The sequence below is a fragment of the Callospermophilus lateralis genome, chromosome 3 (genome assembly GCF_048772815.1).
Source record: "Callospermophilus lateralis isolate mCalLat2 chromosome 3, mCalLat2.hap1, whole genome shotgun sequence".
Taxonomy (NCBI): Eukaryota; Metazoa; Chordata; class Mammalia; order Rodentia; family Sciuridae; genus Callospermophilus; species Callospermophilus lateralis.
The window spans coordinates 15174482-15193352 of NC_135307.1; the positions used below are offsets into that span (position 1 = coordinate 15174482).

The following is an 18871-nucleotide window of genomic DNA, read 5'->3' on the forward strand; positions in this document are numbered from 1 at the left end:
GTGCACATTTCAAAGTCATGTGGATTTGATGACAGTTTTGATGGCAGGCATAAGGTCAAACTCTCCCAGCTCCTGTTTACCTCCTATTCTGGCAGGCCCATGGGTCTCCAGGACCCACAGTGGCAGCATGGGGGGCCTTGATGTGGGTGCCATGGTGAAAGGTGTCCCTCAGTTTGTACGCTCTAGCCACCTGGCAGACCTTCACTGGAGTTGTGGACACCCTGGGCAGGGTTACAGCCCAGCCGTCAGAAGGTGATCTGGGGAAGAGGCGCGTGCTGTTCAGACCTCAGTGGTTCCCTTCAAACATGAGCCTAAAGGGCTGTTCAGAATTCCCGCTGTGCCTAAGATCACAGCACCCACTGCATGCTCCTGTGGCTCTCACTGCAGCCAGGCATGGTACACAACTGTATTCCCAGCGCCCAGGAGGCTGACAAAGAGTCACATAACGCAGGCATTCAGAGCCAGCCTGGGTAAAATAGCAAGACCTGTCTCAAAAAAAAAAAAAAAAAAAAAAAATCTCATTGGAGTGAAATAAACAGGTCGATTTTCCTAAGTGAAGAGGCTAAGGGAACTCTTCCTCTGAGAGCTTTTTTCTTCTTTTTGTAGAATTAGACCACTGAAAGTTAGGATGGAGAGTTATGAGCTGCAGTGGTGCCTCTTGAATGTGACTTTGCATGTGAATTCCCTGGGAACCTAGCTACACTCAGATTTGGGTTCATGGGATCTAGGCTAAGTGGAGAACATGAGGTTCTATTTCTCACGAGCTCCGGGAGATTCTGCCTGTCCTGGACCATACTCTAAATGGCAAAGTATTCTAGGACCTCACATGGACTTTTTCAGCTTTGGATTAATTGGGAAAAATCTATATTTTTTTCTAATGAGCCCATGAATAGCATGTCAATACAGCAATTAGGTAAGCTGAGGATCTAAGAAATTATGTATTTTTTGTGTAACTCTTGAGTAATTAGATCATTCATTCAAATGACATTTATTGAGTATTTGCAATTAGTGAGGCCCTAGGCAGTGTTTGATATCCAGTGGCACAGTCATGTGAACTGGTTCTGTTCCTCGGCCCTTCTACCCGTTGTCAGAGGGGCTTCGGGTGCTTTGTGGTCTATCAATTCTGGCATGTGCACAGTGGTAAGACCAGCATTGTGAGCTCACCTGGCATGAATCAGACCCCATTGAACTATGCCAGGCCAGTCACAGTACTGATTTTCAGGGACAGTGACTCAGCCCAGAACCACTGGATACTTTTTTGCAGAGATACACTATCTTCCAAGATCAGCCTGCTTGGGAAACCCCCAGGAGAGTCATCCAAACCGCATGCAGTAGGCCATCAGAAATGTTGGTGATGAAAGTAGATTTCCTTAAAGCCACACTGGAACCTGAAAGAACCCCTTGTCCCCTTCTGAGGGGTTGGCTAGACGGATTTGGTGCCCTCCTCCCCCAGTGGGGGCTGCATGGGGCCTGCTTCACCCTCCCCTTCATCCTGTTTACAGCTGACTCACTTGGCTTCCAGTCTCCATCTCTCTTCTCTCACCACATGCTTTGGCATATCACTTTTGAGTTCCTACCATTTTAATTCATTGTCTGCCAAATCACCTTCTCAGTTTAAAATTTCATTTGAACATACCTGCCCCCACCCACCTGGGCTGATATGCTCCGCTACCTGGGGACAGATGCACTCTTTTCTTCAGGTGATTGGAAGCCTATTCTAGCTCTCCATGCAGGCTCCCCTGGCCTTGGGAGAGAGCTGGGAAGGCACTTGGGGCCCCACCACTAGGGCCCCACCTGAGCAGGCCTTTCCACCCAGCTGTTCTGCATCCCTGCCTGCGTTCAGTAGGTAAGCAAGGACCCTGGCATGCTGGGCCCAGGAGCTCACCCACACAGGTCAGCACAGAATGCCAAATGTTCGGATTCCTGTGGTGTCCTTCTAAATGGGCTGCCGTGAGTGCAGCGTTCACAGGTCAGCTGCTTGGAGGTTTGGGTGTACTAGTCTGCATGGTTCCTCCGGGCCACACTTCACAGGGGCATTTTTTACATTGCCAAGTAAGATGGAGGGAGTTACTACTTTAGTTTTACTCTAGACTGTTCTGATTTATTTTCATTGAGAGTTCTTCATCAGAAGGTTTTGTGAGGCATATTGCATTTCCACATTTAGACATATCTATCTTTCAACTTTAGTTTAACAGGTACCCGGTTCCCTACCCAGGTCTGGAGTCTAGGACTCAGGGGGATGGGTCCAGGATAAAGCCAAACAACAGTCAGGGACCAATATAGATCTGTGAAGGGGCACTTTTCAGGGGTTCAGAAAGTCTTCCTGGGCAGGGCACTAGATGGTCAGCTTGGCCCTGATAAATGAAAGTTTGATTCATGTCCTAGAGTAAACAGTGCTGCAGCTCCAGACCCTTACCAGGGGTGGGGTGAGGGTGGGGTGTGAGTCCTTCTGAGCTCAGCACTAAGCCAAACATAGTTGGTATTTCAAGAATTACCTCAGGATTGTTTTTAAAATTCCCCAAATCAGGTTAGATATTATACTATTATTTTTGTTTGTTTTAAGTAATAAAGTAAAACTTTGATTAACTGGGTTCTTCAAATAAGTAGAATTTTATATGCAGCAGACTTTGTTGTGAAAGGCAAGTCAGAAACACACACACACACACACACACACACACACACACACACACGTGCATGCAGATTATTGTTTTTTTAAAGAACTCAAGATAGCCAAGGAGCAATAATCGGCTGCCCAACTTCCCCTCAAGGCCACAGTGGGCCCTGACTAAGCCATACAATCTCTGGGGACTGTCCTTTGTACCACTCTGCATTCCCTTCTGGTTCTAACCCAGAGCCTTATGCATTTTAGGGTGTTGGCTATTTGGCAATGGGTTAGATGCTGGATGTGTCTGCTGGGTTTTGGTGGTGTGGTTAGGTTTGAAATCATCCTCCTGTTCCTTGTTGAGTGCTTTGGAGTCACACAGAATTGGGTTTAAAAACTTGTTCTAACAATCACCAGTGGTATCAACTAGGGCAAATTGCTCAACCCTTCACTTAATTTGTGGGTTGTAAGAATCAGCAATTAAATATTTAGGGTCTGGCAGCTGCTGTTACTGTTGTTATTTTCTGGTCTTGAAAGTAGAAGTTTCCTGGCTGGCCGGTCAGCTTTCCGTGGTCGTGAGCTCTCCTGCGAGTTGTAATTGCATCTCTGTTAGAGGCGTGGTTCCTATTCTGTGAGCAGCCTCTGGTGAGGAGGTGCTGTTTGAGCTGGATCTCGAGGGTGGAATAGGTGCTAAGGCAGAGAGACTGGATGGAAAAGACCTTCCAAGCACAGGGAACAGAGTATGCAAAGACTCTAGCGTGAGGGCAGAGGGCATGGGAAGAAAGTTGGGCCTGGCCCAAGTTGGGGGTATCCGTAATGGCTATGAAAGACCTGTGGGAGGCCTGCATGTGGGCAGGAGCCAGAGCACAGAAGACGTTGCAGATGAGGCTAAACTTGGGTTATCAGTAATGGAGTCCAGTTGATATTTTAGCGCAGTTCTTCTTTTCTTCATTAATTTTATGTAAGTTTTCAATGAGTCTTTGAACAAAATAGTTCCCTTTTAAAAATTAGGTTACTGCACCTGGAGCCAACTGTAGGGTATGAGGAGAACACCTGCTGGCACGAGACTGCTGGCCCAAGTCATGGCAGCATTTGGTGTCTTGGCAGCAGGAGGTCTCACCTGGCCGACCCCTCTGCCCTCCGCATCAGGTCCACGATTAGACGGATTGAAATGTAGCCAACGCTGGTTTGTCCACGCTTTTTCATCACCATGTTTTTGCCTCTGGATGTCTCCTGTCCAGTGATTCTGTAATAAATCTGGCCATGGACTGTGGCAACTCGTGAGTGAAGCGTGCTCGTGAACTCAGCTCTGTGCTGGAGCAGCCTGGAGATGCACAGGCAGCGTTCGGCAGCGTAGGGACACTCGTCCTGGGGCTGTTTCCGGCACTGCTTCCCACCTCTGAGCCAGCTAAGGTTTGGGGAAAGGGTGAGAAGGCAGCACCGCCTTGCCAGGCCCTCTCCCCAAGCTGTGTGTTGAGCATCCCTCCCCCCACCCCCGTGTGTCAGAGATGCTTGGCAGGTGTGTCGCAGCGCACAGACCTGCTGGTGGCTGGAGGGTTGGAATCCCTGCCTGTGTTCTGGGCTTTCCTGCTTCTCTCCTCTGCAGACATCTCTCATGCTGTCCCTCTTGCCTCACTCCCAAGTGTCCTTTCCATCCTTGGAGCTCAGCGGTTCTACTATTGTTCTTCCTGTCTGGTTCCCGTAAATCCAGCCCACACCTTTTCAACTCCATATCCTGAGTCAAGTGTTTGAAAGCTGTTATTTCATGTTAATTAGAAGTTCTTTTTCCAGCCAAAAAGCCTTGCACAGAACTGTTCCCCCAAGCTGAAGCTTAGATGCATGCTTTGGTGTTTTGTACTTTGGGTGCAGTGAAAGGGCTCGTGGTAATTGCCGTGAGAGCTGCACCACCGCCCACCGGGCAGGGGAACCTTCCCACCCGCTCTGTGGCCCTCCTCTGAGCCTGGCCGAGCCAGAGGGGTTCCGCATGCCTGTAAGATCCTCCCTCCGTGCAGTGCCAGCGGCATGGCCTTCTGGCTCACCACTGTCCTGGGTGTCTCCCCTGGGTACAGTTGCCTAACAGTCACCCCTCATCCAGAGGAGTTTCTGGGCCTCTGGGTAGAGTCCACCAAGGCGGATAGGTGACCACTGGCAGGTATCACTGCCTTTAACAAGCCTCCCATGGGACCTGAGTTTGGTGGAGATTCTGGGGGGAAGGGACTCCTGCCACATTCTGGACTCTGCAGAACCAGCTTCCAGTTCCTTTAAAAACCCCTTGGGACACCCAGAATGGCTGCCATTCCCCATAAGTGGCCCCAGTAAGGCTTCAGGGGAACTTCAGGCTGTGAAGCATAGGCCAAACCCCTTCTCACATCTGGCCGTGCTGCTCTCTGCCCTTCTGCTTCTAGGCCAGAGACTGTGTCCTTCCCACCATCAGGGCCATCGTCCCATCAGCCCAGGTTCTGCAAACCCTGGTTGAGGTGGTTGCTGCCTAGAACCCCCTGGGAGCCACCAGAACCCCTTAGGCTCCCTTTGTTCCACGCAGAGGAAGTGGTTGGTGCTGACCCAGTCCTGAGCTTAGGTGGTGACAGCAGGACCATTCTCATTCATCACTTGCAGTGGGAAGAGACCTGGCTCCTCAGGGACCTCCGGAAAAGGCTGTCTCACCTGCAAGGTCAAGGAACTCTCCTGTGTATTTGAGATTGCTGGCAACACATCTCCATCTCCTGTGGTTTACAGAGAAGTTGTCCACAAGCAGATGTTGAGGAAAGGCCTGTAGACCTCAGCACAGTGCAAGGCTGTGAGGGGAGGACAGGGAGAGGGGTCAAGGAAAATCACTTCCAGAAAACACATGGCCAGAGGGCAGCTACACAGCCTTGACGTATAGGACACACCTGCCAAGAGAGGCCTGGCACACAGCAGACCTTCAGTGACTGCAGCAGTCGCTACCTCCCTTTAACCACAAACACCAGCTGCTCTGGGCCTCACTGGGTTTAGAAGGTGCAGGTGTGGCAGTGGCATCACCAGGAGACTTAGTCACTGATGCTGGGCTTTAGCTGCGCCAAAGAGGAGCTGGAGAGAGGTGGACTGGTAGAGACTGCTCTCGAGATGCGGCATACATAGCATTGGGGCTCAAGAAGCATGGTGTCTGGCCAGTGGCTTACATTGGCAGGACTAAAGCATCCCATAGGATGCCAAGCATGGGAGGGGATACATGGCACCGTGAGAGGAGAATGGCCAGGGGTGGTGTCTCTGGGGGCTAGAGAATTGGGACATGTTGCTGCAGGCAGTAAGAATCATTGCTGGGCAGGAAGACCACTGGGAGAGAACCTGGCCCCCTGCTGGGGCTTCCTCCAGGACAGTGAGTGGTGATAAGTCCAGGGACCAAAATACTGAGGTCTGCAGCCACACAGGCTGATGTCCACAGAGAGACAGGAGACTCTGGAGCTGGGTATGGTTGCTGGGCCAAGAAAGCGAAGGTTCCGAGCTTAGCACTCAGGTCTGGAGGGAGGCTAAAGCCAGTGGTGGGGACAAAACTAGGGAAAAGACACCTTGGTGACTCTGGGGTGTGTTACTGGGTAGCCCCCGAATAGCAGGCTGGGCCAACCAAGCAGGGAGCGCCTGCTCAGCACCCCTTTGTGTGCCTTCAGACAGGCTTTCCAAGCTTCCCAAATGATAAGCAGCGCAGAGGGTTTTCTGTAGATATTTATATCAATGGAGTCACATCCCTTGTGTAATTTTGTAAATAAATCAACACTCACTTTTAATGTTGTTTCATAGATAAGTTGGTTTTGTTCTAAAAGACATGCTCTTAATAAAATCCCAGTGTTCAAAGTAAAAGTGGCCGCTCTGATGCGCTAACCCTACCACAGTTAGTTGCCCTGCACTTGCATTTGCCTCCCTGGTGAGACTTACGCAAAGGCAGACATGCAGCTGGGGTTCTAGAATGCTTGGTGCTGTAGCCACTGCCCCCTACAACACTCAGGCATGTCCCCATTCTGAGTGCAGCTGCCCCTGGCTGAGCCCACCTCTCTGTGTGTTCAAGTGGCAGCCCCCTGGCATGACCTGTGTTGTTCTCCCTGTCTTCCCCTGTAGACTACTGTTTTCCAAAGTGAAGTTGGAGTCCCTCTGCCGGGGCCCAGATGAGGCACTGCTCACCTGTAAGCACATGTTACAGATATGGAAATCCTGCTACAACCTGACCAATCCCAGGTAAGAGGCCAGTGGCGCCTGTTTTGTGTGGCTTTTGCATGGGTCTCCGCCTATCAGTACCATCTCTGATAGACCTTTAGTGGGCATCAAATAGTAGGGATGGAGCTTCACGTCACTTTAAGGAACTTCTCTCCCAGAGGCTGATGGGGCCTTCAAGCTTTGGGCCATGGTGACCTCTAGGTGCATCTGGTAATGGTGCTTTCTCCAGTTTCTCTCTACCAGTTTCTCTCTACTAGCCATTTACTTAATTTCTGTGACAAGTCTGACCATCTGCCTGGTAATGAGAGTCTATCCTAGTTAGTGATATATATTCCAGGTAGGGATCTTGCAATAGAGCTGAACCTGCACAGTCCTACTAAGGACAGAGGAAATTGTTCTCAGCATGATAAAATATAATTTCAAAAAAATTAAAATCACTTTTCACACAAATATAAACTAAACACATGTCAAAGTTTCTGCTTACCACACTAAGTACAGTGTTAAGTCTGGATCAAAGAATAATTTGAAAAACATTTGTATAGGCAGAAATGCTGAAATGAATTTGCAAATAGATGCAAAAAAACAGTATCTTATGAGACAATGAAATGCATTGTTTGGGGTTATGTTCTTGACAGGATAGAGATCAACTGTAGCTCTACCAGACAAAACCCATTTGTCTTATTATCAGTTTTCTGTGGTTAGTTTTTGCCCTTTAAAGCCGTAAAGTACCCCAGTTAACTTTGGCTTCCTGTTGAAGCCAAAGGTGCCACCCTTTAGAGGTAGCCGACCTGGGGAATGGGGACCAGTCACCCCCAGAAGCCCACTGCAGACCCCTGGGAACCCATTTGCCCATTTCTAAGCCTTGGGCACTTTTTCCTGATATGTTTGGGTTACTAAGTGTCCCCTGCCCTGGGGAGGAAGTAATCTAATGCAGAGGGACCCAATGAGTCAGGCGAATTCACAAAACTGCTCCTGCGCTTGAACTTTCCAAGTTCATGGCAAGGTGTATGGACAGCCCCTGTTATGCTCTGAAGAATCTGGAGCCTGAAAATGGTAAATGAGCACCAATGGTGTGGGCTGGTGGCCATGGTCTGCACAGAACTGTGGAAAGGCAAAGTGGGGGTGTAGTTAGGCACCACAGAACAAAGGCAGGGCTCCCTGTGAGATTTTGTTTTACAAAAGCTTCTGCAGTTAAAAAAAAAAAAAAAAAAAAAAAAAAGTAGTGTTCAAAATCAGGGCTCTGTGAAGGGGCTGGCCATTGTGAACTGACCCTAGCTAGAACTGTGACCAGCCAATGGTGGAGCAGCTGAAGGAGGAGCTCAGCCTGGAAAGCCGGCCACAAGGGCTGATGGTCTCCTGTGACTATGGGTCCTTCTTCTTGGTGAAGTATAATAATGAGGCTGGTCTCTTCCCTCTCATGCAGTTGATCTGACAGTCTTAAGTCTGTAAGCAAAATGGGAAAGCCTATATTTGTCTCCCCCAGGCCCCCACCCATGGCCTATCAGTAGCATCAGGATTTGGGGAGCCTTTGCCTCGTCACGGAGCAAACAGCAGATACTGCCCCAGCTGGTTGCCTCCGTGCTGGAGCACATCCTTCGCCAGTACCCCCTTTAAAAAGGAGAAAATAAACCCATCAGCTTTCATGTTGCCAATTTTCCCTCAGCTCTCCACACCTCTCCCACCTCCCCACATTTCCTCCCACTTAGCAACCAAGAATATTGAATGTGAGGAGAAAGAAATAGCAGAATTGGAAAGCTTTTTAAAAATACTTAACCAAATGTTGGGCTCTGACCATACTTCCTCCGTTTCCTGCAGGATCTCTCGGGGCAGAGCAGAAAGGACTCGGCTTTGGGCACAGAGCCTGGGTGGGGTTGGGATAGTGGAGGAGGCTCCTGTAGTTACTCAGAGCTGCTTTTCCGAAAGCATGGGGTGGGGGACAGTGGGATGGGGGGGAATACTGAGCAGCTTCTTATTAAGAAGCTTCCTGTTTTGTTTTATTTTTTTAACTTTATTTTCTCTGGGATATAAATATATACTTCTCCAGCAGTCCTTACCATTGGGCAAATTTAGCTGTGCTCCCAGTCTGCTTGGGTAAGCAGTGACCCTGGCCATAGAGGACATCATAAAGAGGGAGGGCAGTGTGTTGTGGGGGTGAGCACACATCCTAGCCTCCAGATGGGGCAAGGTGGGACCAGCAGCCTGGAGGCTGTCTTTGGGTCACACCAGGCTTTAGAAAAGGGTAGAATTGCGTGAACAAGTGCACGAGAAGCATCCCTTCCTAAAAATAAAACAAACTGAAAGCTAAGCAGAAAGATTTTGGTAGGAAGCAGTTGGTTTCTGTCTGGAGTAGGTTCATGCTGACTCCACGGCTCCTGGCCCCCTGGCTTCTGCACATGCACAGTTGCAGCAGGGCCCTTTGCTCCACCTGCCAGGAAGCTTCCAGCCCTCCCACCTTTTTCCCCTGCTGAGTCCATCCAGAGGCTGGCACAGGCCCCCAGGACTGCAAGCAGCCTAGGAGGTGGTGGGCAGTCACTGGGAGGGAGTGGCCACACTGAAAACAGAGGCTGACTCCTGGTCCCTGCAGCTCCTGCCCTCTTTATTTTTGCTCCTGGCGGAGCTGAGCTTGGGAAGCCTTGGCTAGCAGGTCCCCTATACTTGCAGAATGCAGCTCTGGCTGCAGACTCAGTGGTGGTGGCATCTCCAGCTCACAGTACCCATGACAGGATGTTTGGAGCTTCAGAAGCCTTCGTTTTCTTTCCCATGGTCTGCAGTTTTGCTTGCATTTAGGATAGAAATCTGTCTAGTATTTTGTCTTCCCTCCCTTAGTAAAATGCAAAGCTCCCTGAGTTCTTGTGAATATTGATTTGGCCACTCAGAACAGTGCAAATCTGACCATAATCTCACCAGAAGGCCCCAGCAGGCTGCCTGCCTGGATAGCACAGCACTTCAGCAAGGCTCGCTAATGACCACAGTTATTTAAATTCACAGTGCCAGCACTGCACTGGCGTTAATGTGCTACCTTCAATCTCTGCATCAGCCTTGCAAAATAGCTACTATTATTTCCATCCTGTAGGGAAAAAAAAAAAAATGAAGCTAAAGGAGGGTAAATGACTTGCCTCAGTTTGCCCAATTAAATGAGCAGTAGAGCTGTGATTCACAGCCAGGTCTGCCTGACACCAGAGCTCGCTCCATGGCAGGGGGCCACCTTTCCCAGGGCAATGGCCAGCTTCCTTCCTTCCTTCCTTCCTTCCTTCCTTCCTTCCTTCCTTCCTTCCTTTTTTTTTAATTGCTAACTACGTCTTTCCCTCTTCATGCCACTTTGATTTCTAAGTTCTATTTCAGTCACTTACCAACAAATAGCATTTAAAGTTAGCATGCGCGTGCTCACACACGCACATGCACACACACACACTTATATACTTTCTTTGCTCTGATCTCAGTTGGAAGCTGGAGACCCCATGTCATGCTCACAGCTATCAGCATTTGGGCAGAGCTTTTCTTTACATTCATTTCATCTCCAAAGAAGACAGATAAAACGGGCAGATGTCACGTTATAGCATACCCATTTTACTGAAGGTAAGGTTGAGGCTTGGCTATTTTAGGAACTTGCCTTGATTCTATAGGCCCAGGAAGCCTAGGGAAAAAAAAGTAAAAGTTCCTCTCTGTCTGCCTGTGCTCTGCCCTTCACCCCTTTGTCCTCGTATTTGTTGTGTGCCACAATTTCCCAGGAGTTGAGAAGTGGCAAGAAGTCCAGGGTTCTGACTCCTGGTCCACCACCACCTCTTCCCTCTGGGTGGCTGTGGACCGTAAAGATTTCCAGGAGAGGCTTTCAATTTTCGGTGTCCCGTTAACTGGCATTACAATATACAGTATATCTGAATCTTCATTCGTGATGAGCAAGAGGAATTCACTGCATGTGTGCATCTAGGCAAGTGGATACCTCAGCTTGTGTGCCACGGCTCAGGGGTCCTTCTGCTTTCCTCACCTAGACCACTTCCCAGCACTGCTGAGCAGGAACGGCTTCTCTCTCTTCCAGCCCACCTCATTTTTTTTTTTTATTCAAGAAAGTATATGAATTTCTTTTAATGATCCAGATATTTATTTATGCTACTTCACAAAGAAATATAAAATTAATTTGGCCTTTAATGTTATAATAATTTCAGCTTTACACTTACAGTAAGGTCTAGGTGACTTATTCTTAGTCAGAATTATTAATAAACTTTTTTTTTATTGGTTATTCAAAACATTACAAAGATTGTAGAATCACATCGGTTACACATCCACATTTTTACATAATACCATAATAGTAACTGTTGTATTCTGCTATGTATAATTTTTTAGTTATAGATGGACACAATACCTTTATTTTATTTTACTTTATTTTTTAATGTGGTGCTGAGGATCAAACCCAGGGCCTCACACACTAGGCCAGCGCTCCACACTGAACCACAGCCTCAGCCCTAGCCCTCACTGGGAATTGCTCCCATCAGCCTCAGGGCCAGACATAGGAGAGGAGAGATGAGGTGCTGGGGGGTCCATGGGAACTGCCCATGAAGGCAGTGTCCAGAGGGAGAAAGGAAGGTAACTTTCAGTCTGTGTGAGAGAGACTGGCCAGGGAGAACTCAGGAGTCTCCAGAGTTGACCAAGACATTCATTCCCTAGCTCTTTTCCCCATGATCTGTGGGTTTTTGCAAAGGCAAGTCTTGATTGGATAAAACTCTACACCATGTAAATGAAGAACTAAAAGTTGGTTAAAGCAACAAGCAAAATGTTTAATCAGTCATAAATACCTAATTATTTTTAGACAGAAAACATTCAGTATGGAACAAAACAGCTCCATTTTGAATGGTCAGTTGTTGCTTATATACTGTTTTTGGGGGGAACTATGGAAGGCAAACTGAGGAAATAACTACTCAAAACTTCCCCACTGGTGGAGGGACAAGGGACATGAGCCCTGTGTTGTCAGTGAGCCAGGTTCACAAATTAGTATTATGGGCTCAGTTGGGGTTTCCAGTGTTTGGAGTAGGAGGCCCTTGGCCCGGCCTCCCACGCCTCCCACAGCTGCCCCAGAAGGCAGGGCAGATGTCTCCAGGAAGCAGCCAGCCATGTCAACCCCAGATGCATATTTGGAGAGGGAGTATTCTGCCATGTGTCACGAAGTCACACTCCTTCAGAATGTTCTGTCTACATCTACAGCTTATTCCCTCCTTACCCAGTTCTGTGTAGAAAGATAATCCTTATCCTCAACCTGGCCAGGGAAGTCACCAAGGCACAGGGAACTGGCTTTGCTCAAAATGATTACTCCTGAGTGACAGATGTGGGATGGGAACCAAGACCTCCAGCTGGGTTCCAGGACCCACTTTCCGGGTCCTTTCAAAGCAGCACACGTGGCAGCCAAACCCATGCTCTGAAGCTTGGCGAAGCAGCACTGCGGCTGAGCCACGTCCCAGGTCTGGCCACCACATGGCCAGGCAGCCCTTCCCCTGCCATGCCAGCTCCTCATTACCCATCCTGGAATCTCCACAGTGATGAAAAGTGTCTCTATATTTCGGGACAGTCTCCCATGTGGGGGGCTATTGCCATATTCAGATAATTAACCCTTTGTAATATTTATATCAAAAATGCTACCTGAGCTGACTGGTGCTGGATATATTTAGCCAGATTTGTAATTATTGAAAATGCACATGTTCTTTTATGTCTTTTCCTTAGAGACACTGATTGTTTCTCAGTTGTGGAAATAATTAATAGAGCATTTCCAGCGTGCCTATAGGGATGATGTGATAAGTGTCGGCTGACACAGTCCCACCAAGGACGTTTCCTCCGCTTCCTGCGGACGGACCCCTCTGACTGCATCACTGGGCGGGGACACTGCAGCCTGTGAACTGCACTGACTTTCATACCAAACCTTGTTTGTACTGATTTTAGCAGCAGCTGCACAGAGGAAGGAAATTGTGTCCCTTTATTGTAGAATTTGAACTTCTTAACAATAACCAAAAAAACACTTAGAGCCCCCAGATAGATATCGTGACAGAGGCAGGGGCAGGGAAGGGGGGAAACAACAGTGTTTACTTAAAAACTTCCCAGAATTGCAAAAAAACAAAGTCTTTGGGGGCTAAGTTCCCTTAACTGTTTGATCCCCACAGGCCTGGGTGGTGTCCACGCGACTTTGCTGGATGGATGGTGCCAGGAGGGAGGGGGGGCATTCAGCAGAGGGGGACAGCATTGGGAGCTGGTGGGAGTGGCAAGTGATTGTCAAGACCCTGCATGTTCTTCCCAAGTCCCTTCAAGTCTCCTCAGCCAGCCTTCTCAGAACCTCAGCTGGACAGGTCCCCGGCTCCAGCTCTGCTGTGACCAGCCCCTCATGTCTCCTCACGGTTCTTGTCCCTCAGTATTAAATAGCCTGTCACCCATGCAGTGCATCTCAAGGCTTGTCTTTGGGTCATGTTCGAGCCCATGCCTGCGCTCACCCTCTGAGAAGCAGGCCAGGGGTCCTCAGTTCTAGCAGCTGCAACATAGAACCATCTGAGGAGCTTTGAAATTTGCCCCAGAAATTCCCATTTGTTTGTCTGGAGTGGCCTGGGCATCCGGAGTCTTTAGAAATGTTCTGGCTGTTTTCTCAGAACTCGAGGTTCAGGAATGCCTGTGTGGACTGTTGGCTCATGAAGTCATCTTGGAGGGTGGGGCATGTCAGGGCTTCCATGGGTCCTCAGTCTTCATAGCACAGAATAACAACCAGTTCCCCCATCTGGTGGCTGGAGAACCTGGCTTGCAGTTCTTATCTTCATATCTTTTATAATGACACAAGAGACTAAAATGAATTAGGGTCCGTGGGGTGGCTTAAGCACATTTGTGGTACTGAGTGCTCAAAGAAATCCCAGCCCAGCCTGAGCCAGGAAGCGGGAAGATGCGGAGGCGCATCCAAAGCCCATCCAAAGGTGTCCACTGCACCTTACTGGCCCAGTGGTACTGGTTGAGTCTCTGTCCCTCCCCTCCCACTTCTCAGGTGACTGACATTCACAGTGTATTTTGCAGTGACTCTGGACGTGGGAGCAGCCTCTTAGACAGAACTATCGCCGACAGACGACAGCTTAACACAATCACTTTGCCAGACTTCAGTGATCCCGAGACAGGTGAGAATCCAAAGTCAGAGGGGACAAAATGGTGTCCAAGAGGACGTGGGGCCGGCCATACTGAGTGGAGTGGCCAGGCTGCGAGGCCAGGGTGGGGAAAGCTCTGCTCACAGGTGATGCATAGCTGACACACGCCCGCCCTGGGCTCCTCAAGCATCGGGTCACGGTGGGGAAAGGAAGGTTATTTGCTCAGCACAACCCTTTGAAATCTGTTTTCCCTGGCTCTGAAGCTTGAAATGTGAAACTAAAATTAGGTGGTTTCCATGCTATCCCGTTTCCCCTGTTTTTCTGCCTCCCTTTAGGGCTTCGGACATTGCCCACATCCATCATTCTGATTTCTAGTTGGTTGCACACGTAAACAAACGTGTACCCAGAAGGGCCTGTGGGGCAGCAAGTGGATTCTGAGCTGTTTCATTCCACTGTCCCCACCCCCAATGGCCCGTTACACTTACTGCCTCTGAGCAGAGATTTGTACTTTTGTTTGTGTGCACCACATACGCTACAGTACAGGGAGAATGCCCCCCTAATTTCCACAGCTCCAAATGACTATTCCAGCAGTAACACTGACAATTTGAGGGGCTCAGTAGACTCACAAAACAAAATGAAATTCACTCAGCTTTGAGCCTCAAAGATAGTTCTAGAACATCATTTAGAACCCACTTCTCTCTCTTCTCTCCCACCCACAAGGGACCCACTAAGGCTTAATTCCTATCTGGATATGCCTGGTCTTTAATGGGCTGTCCTCATGAAAGGAACCTCAAAATCCCTTTTCTGTCCTTGTGCCATATCCCAGTTCCTGACGGAGCCCATCCCCTGGAAAATCCAACCCCAGGCAGGGTAGGGGGAGTAAGGCCTCTGGGAGGCCCCTGTGGTGCTGGGCCCAAGGGGTACTCAGGGCTGCCGCAGACCGCACTCCCGCCAGGCTCCCTCCACCCAACTGGAAGTCAGCCTGAGAAGTCAGACCAAGGCTCTGGGGCTCCCAGGTCCAAAGATTTAAGCCAGCTTTCAGCTTCTGTTCAGACTGCAAACTAACCAAACCACAGGAAGTCCTCCACCCCGGGAGAGGCCTGTCCCCTGGACTGGTCAGTCATAGGTGGGCACAGCAGATCTCTGCCTCGTGGGTGTGCTCCTTCCCTGCAGCTGATGGACTCCTCACTCTTGGAAATGGAGGGTCAGGCTTAGCAAGGCTGGGATATAGGGAGGGGAGAGAAGCCAGCGGCGGTCACTCTGGCCCCCTGCAGCGACTTGGGCTGATTTACAACAGCTTCTGTGGATGCCCTGGGCTGAGTGCCCCTCTGGCCCCCTCTTCAATGTCCTGTAGTACAGTCATTCTAAATCTAGACCCCATTTCCTTCCAGCTTGCTTGGGTCTTAATCTCCCAAGACTTGAATGCCACATCACATTGAAAACAGATAGTGATGGAAAATACATGAGGCCCTTGTCCGTTCTCCCGTTTGCTCCCTGGGATGGTTTCCCCAGAACTCCCAGGAGGCTCCTCTTCAGGTTGGACCTTCTCAGATGCCATATTGTCCAGGGGTGGCCTAGCCCATTCCTTCTCCTTACCCTTGGCCTTAGTGGTGGCTGTGCAGCTGCTCTCCCAGGAGGGTCCCCTGGTCACTCCCCAGGAGCACAGGTGTTGGATTCTGGACTACTGATTCCCATGCCCTTTCTGAACAATGAATGAGGAGGAACTGAAGCCCCAGGACTCAGGCCAGCAACCATTTTGTTGTCACAGTTGTTATGCAGAAAGGAATCTTTGGTCAGTCTCCAGTGCCCCAAAATGTTGTTTGAACACCATTGATTGACCTGAGACACCAGGGAAGCAGAGGTGGAAGGCCATGTGAGGGGGCCTAGTCAGTCACAGGCTGTTTTATTACAGAGTCAAATATTCTGAAGTGACAGTGTAAGTAAGGGAAACTGAAAGATTGGAAGGCTCCCCGGGAAGTAAAAGGACACTAGTCTGGAGTAATAAAGCCCCGTTTTGCTTAGCTGGGCTCTGGGCGTGGTCTCAGGAGAGGCCACCCTCTTACTCACACACCTGTGCAGAAGGCCTGCCTGTGGAGCGCCCTCTCATCTTGACTTTGTTTCAAGAGGAAATTCATTTCATAACTCGAAAGCCAAACTCTAACTCTGAATATATCACAGAGAAGTGTTGCTGCCCTCCCTTACCTTTCCCTAGAGGGGCCATTTTTGTTAGCTTCTATTTACCCTCCACTGCTCTTTTGTGCACATAAGCACAGGTGTGCTTTCCCACACTCCTTACGTAAGCAGCCACATGTGGTGTGCGCAGCTCAGCGCCTGACCTTCTTCCCTTCCCAGCAGATCCTGCAGATGCCTCCATAGCTGTCCACAGAGAATTTCCCATCCTGTTTCATAGTGTGAAACATGACCCCCACCTGTCACAGTCGGGACTCCTAGCCACCCGGCCTGACCTCGGGCATTTTCCTTCCCTGCAGTCTTCAGCTCAGTGGTGCTCAGGAGCCCTACTTATTTAGGAAAGCAACTGAGCTAAAGAACAAAAGGGAAAAGGAACCCATCCAAGGTCAGAATGGTCCCAAAGTGACAGAAAAGACCCTGAGATATGGTCTGGGAGAACCAAGCCCTAGAGGTAGCAGTGTATCTTTAGCATTGGAGCAGGCTGGGTCCACGCCTGACGGCTTTCCTAAATTCCCTTTAAAGGGCACCAGCACCCAGCATGAGCACAGTCACTCAGTGCTGGCGTTCAGAAGAGTACATGGTCAGTGCCATGGTGAACTTCCACCATCATGATCCATCAAATGTTGTTTGGCATTGACAGGATCATGACCCAGGACTCCACACTATGCAGATGATCCCAGGAGGCCACAGGCCCTCTTGGAGCGGTTTTCTTTTTTCTTTTTTTTTTTTCCAGAACTAAATTTATTCATTGTTTTATTTTTTAATATTTATGATGGAGAATAGTCAGACATACCAGAAGAGAGATGCTAATATGAGTGAACTCCCATCTCCTACTCCATCTGCAGGAATTAGTGCTCTGTTCCATCTCTTTCTCTCTAATATAAAGGAACTTTAAAATATATATCACAATACCGTTATCACACACCTGGGTCTTGAAGCCTGCAGACTCACTGCTCTTGATTCCAGAAGTGTTCGATTAACTGGAATATCATTTCCCACTGTGTGCAGATCTGTGGGAAAATACAGGGAACTCACATCTGTGAGCTTTGGATGGGCCTAGTCCATGGTAGCTAACAGAGCAGGACAGTGTTCAGATGGATGTGGCCACCAAGAAAGCCCCCTTCCAGAACATGCTTCCCCCCACATCTCTGTCATCTAATTCATCCCAGCCAGTGAAAAAGGGGAGTCAAATGGAGTGACAGTCTTTACTTTGAAGCTATGAGTCATTGTCTTTTCTTTGGAATAGGTTGGTAGTTCCTTAAATAGAGGATGAAAAAAATTATTTTTCTTCCTCTTGCCTTCAAAACAGGATGTGGGGTAAGGGGATTTATCTTTAATCATTGGTAGATATTACCGGATACCTCTCCCAAGCCAAATAATTTTTTTTAACTTGAAAGTTTGATCCATTTTGTCTGGGAAAGTTTCTTCTTACAGCTGTGGGGGTCTCAACATTGCCACATCTCTCTCCAGCTGTACGATGTGAAGGCAGCGGGGCAGGCTTCCTTTTCCGAGTGCCCGACTAGTGCACCCCACCACTGTAGACCGCTTCAGAAAGCTTTCCTACCACTCCATCATCACCATGCTGAGCCCGTGACATCATTGCACCCAGCACACTGCACCTTGGGAAACTGTAGTTTTGAAGTGGACCTTATATAAGTGCTTCTCATGAAAAACAAATCTATGGAAAGTCAAATTCTAACCCTTTCCAGTTGAAAAGCCAGTAGTGTCCTAGAGAATACCCTAGACATTGTAGGTTAAACGTGTATTATTTTCTGTGGCTCACACAGCTGACTCTGCCCAGGTATATCTGAGTTACATTTGTTCCATGATATTATTGCAAAACAATTAAATAACCAGTGGAAAAACAAATTTGTTTTCTTCGAAAAGCACTTGTATTCTATTCTCAAATAGAGGAATGATTGTGTATTACATGACTTCATTTTCTTTGCAGCTTATGTGAGTATATTTAAAGCTAGTTTATTTTTTCTTTGTGTTTTAAAGTTTGTTTTGTTTTATTTTGCCTTTATCCTTTTTTTTCCCCTCTCTTTTACTTTTTTAGTGTCAGAGTGCTCCTCCTCCTCCTCCTCTCCTTCAAGAACCGAATCTCCTCTCCACCTGTTTGTATCTTCTCGTCTCCATTCTCATCCCAAACCTGATACCTTTGTGTGGCCCCCTGCGCCTCATTCATTCAGTGACTCAGGTCCCCGCCGGGAACCCTCTCTCTGTAAACATGGTTTTTCCTTTCTTGTCAGACCTGCTTCATTTGCCTGATGTTCTAGTTTCTGATAATCTTCCTAACTGATAAGCTGGATAGGAAACTCCCATCAAATTTGTCACAGAGAAGACCTTGCTTGTTTGAAAATTCAAAGCTGGTGGGGCAGGAGGAATCCTGGGGTTGTAGACATTAGTGTCCAGGTTCCAATCTCTTCTGGAAGGAAGGAGACTGGTCCTCAACAGAACTTACTGGATTTTCCTAGAACATTACTCTTTACTCTTGGGTCCTTCTCTGGATTTGATAAAAATACATAAAAAGTAATCCTGTTAAAGAAAAGGCAAATTACAATATTTTGCAAATAATAATTTAATCCTAAAAACTTCTGGGTTTCAACTTAGAAATGAATTTAGTTCAACTACCATATACTAATCAAGGCCATACTCTAAAGATAATGGGCATATGCTGTTAAGTATGTGGTTCTCACAAGGGACTTTAAGGTCTGCCAGTCTCCTGGGCTCCACCCACAAGGTAAATGGACCTGAGGTGGGGCCCAGGAATCTGGATTTGTAAACCAGCCCT

General features: G+C 48.4%; 1 protein-coding gene across 4 annotated transcripts in view; it reads left to right on the forward strand.

Moving 5' to 3' along the window:
* Nucleotides 1-18871, forward strand: part of Ttc7b (tetratricopeptide repeat domain 7B) — a 234360-nt gene that overhangs the window by 167584 nt on the left and 47905 nt on the right. For 3 of the 4 annotated variants that reach the window (XM_076849750.2, XM_076849751.2, XM_076849754.2), the window contains 3 exons: nucleotides 6695-6811; nucleotides 13823-13920; nucleotides 18137-18301. In XM_076849750.2, coding sequence (XP_076705865.1) covers nucleotides 6695-6811; nucleotides 13823-13920; nucleotides 18137-18301 — 380 coding nt within the window. The remainder of the gene's footprint in view (nucleotides 1-6694; nucleotides 6812-13822; nucleotides 13921-18136; nucleotides 18302-18871) is intronic. The other variant, XM_076849753.2, reaches the window with a different exon arrangement.